The sequence below is a fragment of the Perna viridis genome, chromosome 1 (assembly GCF_037379345.1).
Source record: "Perna viridis isolate PV_CMFRI_1.1 ecotype Kerala chromosome 1, ASM3737934v1, whole genome shotgun sequence".
Classification (NCBI taxonomy): domain Eukaryota; kingdom Metazoa; phylum Mollusca; class Bivalvia; order Mytilida; family Mytilidae; genus Perna; species Perna viridis.
The window spans coordinates 7,577,684-7,584,963 of NC_142445.1; the positions used below are offsets into that span (position 1 = coordinate 7,577,684).

Genomic DNA, 7,280 nt, shown 5'->3' on the forward strand with positions numbered 1-7,280 from the left:
CCGAGCTCACTATTAGTTTATTTTTTAATTCGGCATAAATTCAATTTTTTTTTAAACATAAGAGTGCGTATGTGTGCGTGTGTGTGTTTCAACTATTGATTATCACATACGGTTAATACATAGTCCAATGACTTAATGTATTGAATATGTGTTTCTGTACATTAATTTGTCTTGCCTTTTATAAATACAGAATGATGTAATAGTAAAGGACGTATGTATGGCTTAATCACACAAGAAAGACAACTCAGTGTATTAAGTATAACAAAAATATATGATAAAAAAAACATATATGATTTTATAAAATTGTGACTATATCAAAAAATAAAAGAAACACAAAAATAGACAACTCAATGAGGATAATATTGCATACAAATTTTAATGTCATTATTTATTGGTGACCATCTTAAAAATAAAATTATTAACTTTTTTCACGTGTATAATCTTATATAAACTATCTCAAGGCATGATTTTAAAACTAAAGTAATCAATAATTTCACTTCCGGTAAAATTTGCATTTACATCTGCCTAAAAATTCAGCTAGTAAAAGATCTTTGAAAATAAATTGTCTCTTTTTTCATTAATATTATAATCATGTGATTAATGATGACATGTTATTCTTACAAAGACATCAGAGTAATTAAAGACAGAAACTGCACATCAGCATCAATACATGTTATCAAAATGAACAAATGAACAGACTTTGATTACATTTGAAAAATATACAATTAAATTATTAAACACAAAGTCATGCAGTTTTTCTAGATCAAGAAACACCGAAGTTGTTCAAATGTATTGTTCAACATATTATTGCTTTGACTGTCCCTTTGATATAGGCTCTACAAATAGGGCAACTTCTTAGAGCTGGAGCACAGTTAACACATGCAGCCATGTGACTACATGGCAGGAAAACAATAGCCACAGGTTCGTCCAGACAGATCTTACAAATTTGTTGATCTTTCAGGTTCCTGTTCTCTTCTTCCAAACTTCTGATAGATACTGTAAATATATATGAAAAATAAATAAATAAAAATAAATAAAAAATAAAACAGTACCAATAAGTTTTAACTCATGTGTTGTTGTTATTTTGCAGTGGAAGCGGTGTGTGTTTGATTTTAGCCATTTCAGTGTGTTTTTGACTAAAGCTAATGAAACAAAAGCATTAATTTAAAAAGAAAACTTGAACATATCATAGAGCACCTATTACATTTATATAATTGAAATCCATACTTAAACTGTGTCATTTATAGTGAATTTCAATTTGAGAGATATTCTATATATATATATCCAAATATTTCAATCCAAAATACTTCTTACATTCCTGACTTGGATCTGTATGTCTAACTGATTCCGGATCCTTCTTTTGATGTAAAGGTTTATGTCCAGATAAGGTCGATTCGTGTTTGACATTTCCTTCTGAATGTTGGGCGGCTGGTGCTTTCTCTCCTTTTTCTTCCAACTCAAATATTGTCTCCAACAACAGAGAAGCGCTGATGCCTAAATTGAATGGATATTGATTTAATGAAATTAGTTTCTGCTCTCCAAAAAATGAGATATCTATGATAAAAACAGTTTAAAAATCCAGATCTTCATACTGTGGTACTGTGATATTTAGGATTTGTGACTTTTGGAATTCTTAACAAGTGAAACTTTCAATATTATTGATGTTAAAGTATAATTATTAACTTTTGGTTAATTCTTACTTTGGATATTTTACCCATATCCATATAATGTTTGTTGATATTTCATTTATTAAATGTTTTCGTATTTATGATTAACTCCTGATTAAGTTTTGTTCTTTAATTTTACTTTCTATTTAACTTATCCTAATTGATCAAAATCCTTCAACTGTGTACATTTATTGGTCATACTTGTGTCATGTCCTAGGAAATGAAAAAAAATACATTTGGGTATGCGCTGGTGGTTGTTTCCAACATTTATTTACATATACGTTTTAATAGCATAAATAAAATTTAAGTATTTCGTGGAGAATGATGTCCACTTACTATGAACTCCAGCGTACTTCAGCGATTCAAATGCAGAAATTATAACGTCCTGTTCATATCCGAGTTCTAAAATGGTCTGGACTGCTGGGTTGTTCATATAGTCATTGGGAACTCTATTAGTCTCTTCACTTCGTACAATCTACAACAGAAGACTATGATAAAAGACAAACAATGAACGTTCTTGTGTATTTAATACAAGTGCACGAAGTTCATTTCGAGCTTTCCTATTAAGTTAAGATTCAAATGCCGCAGCGCTATTCTGTAAACCTTATTGATAAACAGTATTAACATTTTTCTCAGAAGTCAGTAATGAAACTGTAAATCACCATTTATACTACGAATACTTACATGTTGAATCTGTTTCGGATTTCGTCCATGCTGTACATCGTTTACGAACTTCTGACCTTTGCACTGTAAAAGAAATTGGCATTCTGGAAACCATCTTGCATGTTCTGTCCACGGGAAGTCGCCATTCTCCCATCTCCTTAAACCTCCTCCACAGAAGAAGCATCGACAGTGATCTTCAGTTCCTGTTATATCAAATCAAGCAATTATTGGATTAATTACCTTTAAAAAGGAAAGGCAGTTTTATTTAACAATTCGCGAGATATTTGAGAAAGACACTCACCTCCTTTTATTTCTTTTCCTCTTTAAAAGTTTCTGCCTTTCCAACATTACACTGCAAAACAAGTCAAACAGAGTTAACATCCTAATACAAGCTTTTTTTCAAACTTCTTTTTTTTTTCTTGTGTGTCTGTTTTGTGGAAGTTTACTTACATTATGTAAGTATCAAATTACTGAGAATATCTCATTTGCCACTGAAAGGGTGAACAACAGATAAAAGATGTCATTTCAATCTTATGTTTATTCAAGAATTGGGACGCGAGATATTTACCGGTATAGAAGAATCCGGCTATCGCTAAATCTTCTGGACTTTGTGTTAAATAGGAAGGCCAACGTTGAAAAGATGACAAGCGTGTTGTTCTAACTGCGTAATTGGGGTACTTAGGTTTGTCAAGACACACACCCATACTGTTGGATCTTACATTCAAACTTGAAAATTGTGTCCTCGACGGGGTATTATTTTCTTCCTGTGTTTTCCCGTTATTGTCGTCTTTTGGTACTCGTATTAAACCCGTGAGATCATTTGTGGAATAGTTGTTCTGTGGCGTATGCGGTAAGAGTGCTGTTTCTGTTAAAAATTCTGGAATGTTCGTCCGCTGTTCTGTTTCCTGACCAACACCAGTTGAAATTTTGGTTGAAGTATTCGTTGATATGACATTTCTAGTAAACGCTGTTGATTCCGTAATAAAGCTCTGGTTCTCTTCGTTTTTTGGAGATTTACAGCTTGCCTTGCTCCCTGTATTAAAGGTGACCGAAGTAGCACCAATAGTATGACCATTAACAGTAGATCCCTCTTTAGTATTAGTTTCATGTTGAGAGAGAATCCCTGTGTACACCGCAGGTGTCAGTTTACCAGTTACAAACGAACAGTTAAGATGTCGAGACTCCTCTATGTGAATGTGTTTAGGATCGTCATGTGGATTCCAATTACAATGTTTCAGTCCACAAAATGGGCAGATGACTTCGTCTCTATTCCCTCCGTAGTAAAATCCTGCTTCTGCCAAACGTATTACAGACACAGATGAGTTTGGAAATGTCGCAAAACTAGATAATCGACACCATTCAAACTGCATGGATTCTTTTGTTGAAACGTTGCCTTTCTTTTCGGCAATAAATGAATCATAGTCTTGTGGATAAAGAATATACGCCATTACATCTCTATTAACGACCCTTTGAAATCTTTTTGTCAGGGCTCCGATAATTGATGATTTCGATAAAGTTCTCTTGAGGCTGGAGTCACCACAAATAATTAATTTTGGTTTGTGATATAACATATCCAATTTAAAACATTTGGCGAAGCCGTCAACCATTGTTTTGAGGTTAATCATTACACATGAAACCACAGTCAATAATAAAATTAATGATGTTGAACTAGTCTTCCCTATTCCGTTTACGTTTCTACGTTCGTGATTCTCATTGTTATCCTGCAAAGTCGTAATCGAGTAGAAATCAGAAGTTTCTTGATCTTTGGTACAGTGTTCATTCGAAGAAGATATTACTTTTGCGCCATGTGAAAACTCTTCTTCATTAAGAGAAGTGTCAGGTCGTACGATAAAGATCACTCCGTTCTGATTATCAGATTCGTGCATGTCGTTAATTGGTACTGTCATTGTTAAAATGAAGAGCAATCGCTGTTTTCTTCAATGTAAAGTTTAATACCAGTTATAACAAGTTTTTTTTTCAAATGGCGGAGTTGGAGAAATCCGGCTAATTCTAGATCTTGCAAAAACAAAAAAAAAGGAAACACAAACTGCCGGTATAAAATCAGCTTTGGGGTTTCAACTGGCCACATACATACACACGAATAATCTGAGAATTAACTTTTAAGCCAATTTTTCCAATTTCTAATTGCCTCTTTTACCACAATTTGAAGCACGTTTTATTTTAAGAGGAGTACCAATCGAATGTTTGACCTTTCATACTTGATTTTTACTAATAACTGTAGCTAAAAAAATAATTTCTTAAGATTAACACATAAAATTACTCATTCCTGAAAATTAATTGATATACTATTTTTGACTTCCGCCTACGCGATGCAGCGGACTTCTGTATTAGTACAAAACATGTTATCTAAATGAATTCTCTTGAAAAGCTTCTTTTTTTAAATGTTACTAAGAAGCATTAATCATAAGTTAAACAGAACCTTAAATTACCAGTACATCTAGATAAACATTATCCAGTAACTCGTACACCTGACAAATTACAAGTATTATGAAAATGTCGGAGCTAATAAAAACTAGAGAACTGATTCTCATTTCAGAGAGAATTCAGCTTTTTTAAAAATATTTATTTCACAACACTTATCACCAATTGCTGGAAAAGTTCAAGTTCTATATATAGAAACTTTAACCTAAATAGAACATAGTATTTTGTAGGAAATAAAGTTTATGTATGCATTTTAGCCCTAAAAAAATAACCATGGTTGTGAATGTTGTTAGTAACTATCTTAAAACTTACCTTAAGTCCAAGTAAATATTGTCAGTTTATTTTTAATGGCAATTGCGGAATAGACGCGTTTCTCCTATTTATACCCAACTGATCGGAATCTTTCGGACTTAATCGAATGATGATGGAAGATTCCAGAAAAGAATCGAAACTTAAGTAGTTTGTTGGAAATATATGTCAAGGATTCAAGTATAATTTGTTTGTTTACATTCAAATTTGCGCGTTCAATAAAGTTCTGAACTACATACTACATGTTATCGCAGGAAAGAAGCGGCAAATAATCCCGGGGGTTATGCTCTAGTATATTTACGGGGTGTGCATTTTTTTTAAATGAAAGCAGTACCCATATCAACTGAGCTTTTACACCACACCCAAATCTATGTCTGAAATCATGTTATACCCAAATTCATGTTCAGAGTCATACAATATGAACAATTTAGGAATCAGCATCTTAAATTTCTTTGCTTCTTATGTTAATCATATTATGAAAAAGATAGTACAGAAGTGTTCAACATACTGACCCCTATCAAAATTGACTTCAGAAATGAAGACTTTATTCATGCAATATTTATTTTATATACAAACCCCGGACATAAACATATTTAAGTAAACCAAACGAATGATTGCTGGTAGGTTAAATAAGAAAAATACCGGTATTATATATTGTAAATTTCGATATGCTGTACACGTGTTTCAAGGAGTAACCTCTCATCAGCAGCACTAAAATCAAATGTGTAGGAAGATATAATAAAAACATTAGTTGTATACAAGAAGTACTCATAACCAAAACTATCTAAAGAGGAAGCCAAATCCATCACCGAGAGGTTCTATCATATGCAATGCAAGGAATAAAGCCGCGATGTTTTACGTATTTTAAAATTTGGAATACTGCAAGGTTTCATAAATAGGATAGATAAAATATGATATTATTCGCGGTCAGACAAGATTTATATTTTTTGTTAATTGGATTGGATATTAAAATGCAATAGGGAACATGTCACAAGCTGGGGCCATAAATGGAAAGCTGCCGAAGCTGGACGAATAGATGATCCTTCGTTATACTGAAACCGTGGTTAAATTTTATAGCTACGATAATTCGTGACCACGACCTACTAATTCGTAATTTCGTGGCCTATGGCAAGCCAAAGTGGACAAAAATCAATATTTTGTAATATTAGAAAATGAATTTTTAATATTAAAAGATCATTTTTTAATATTAGAAGATACTCATTTTTGTCCACTTTGGCTTGCCATGGTGGCCACCGATTTCTTTTCTATAGCTGTATTTGACCCAAATAATCGTTCATAATACAAGTTCTTCCAAAGTTATTTCCATGTAGAATTTTCTAATAAAAATCCCTTTATTATCAGCGGAAAGTTTCAGACATTTAAAGTAGTGAGTAAGATTGGTTTATGGGTATTTTTATCTCGTGTTGTTTACAAACAAGCTAAAAATAATTGCGGACGTCGTTTAGTCAGGGTTAGTTTATTTGTGTTATATCATTTCTGCGTTCCACTCGTCAAAAATTTCTCACACTAGAAATCCCAAATATTCCATAGAGACACGTGTAAGAACCTATTAATCTTCTAGACCCGTCTTCCTATACAAGAAGGTTACGATTGCGTCCACCGCTGTTTGGAACCTTTGATTATCAGGTTGCTGGTCCAAGCAAATGCATCAAGAATTTTTCGACTTTAAATGTATTTGCCGGGCTTGGCGGTAATTGGCATCTGTAAGTGCTGGGCATTGAGATATGCCTATCAAAGACGGACATTTACTATTTAACAATTCGAAAAAAAAGAAACAAAACAAAACAAAACAAACAAGAGGGTATTTGATGGCAGTATCAAGGATGCTCTTTAAATGTTTCTCTATTTATCCCACCAACCATTTTTTTAAGTGTGGCTGGAATTTTTCTTTAAATATAGTCCAATTTTTTTGCTAAATTTTATTTTTTACTAAGCTATGGACAGAAAAAAAGGTATGATTCTATATTCCCCAATTACTTAATGTAAATTTCAAGTAAATGTTCATTGATGATACGATTCACATAATGCAGCTGAAAAAAAAAAGATTTTCAAGCTTGCACGAAAAAAGTATCCAACGCAAAATTCCACCCCTCGAAAAGAAAATGGTTTATGTCTAAAACAGAGCACGACGTACTCGACAATTATCACAACAGAATAGATCTAATCGGACCCCTGCCG

At 32.9% G+C, this 7,280-nt stretch overlaps 1 protein-coding gene across 4 annotated transcripts; it reads right to left on the bottom strand.

Annotated features, from left to right (window-relative positions):
- Nucleotides 1–252: 252 nt before the first annotated feature.
- On the bottom strand, nt 253–5,128 carry LOC148627055 (baculoviral IAP repeat-containing protein 2-like). 4 transcript variants are annotated; one of them, XM_088566526.1, is made up of 6 exons: nt 5,085–5,128; nt 2,899–4,051; nt 2,352–2,533; nt 2,004–2,142; nt 1,315–1,494; nt 253–996 (listed from the first exon to the last, which is right to left on the bottom strand). In XM_088566526.1, exons 2-6 carry the CDS (start codon nt 3,953–3,955, stop codon nt 797–799), a joined length of 1,758 nt encoding a protein of 585 aa, XP_088422652.1. In that variant the 5' UTR covers nt 3,956–4,051; nt 5,085–5,128; the 3' UTR covers nt 253–796. The 4 variants fall into 4 exon arrangements, with proteins under 4 accessions (XP_088422652.1, XP_088422638.1, XP_088422644.1 ...); XM_088566512.1 differs by having other exon boundaries at nt 2,899–4,265; XM_088566518.1 differs by having other exon boundaries at nt 2,899–4,346.
- Between the last annotated feature and the right edge of the window lie 2,152 nt (nt 5,129–7,280).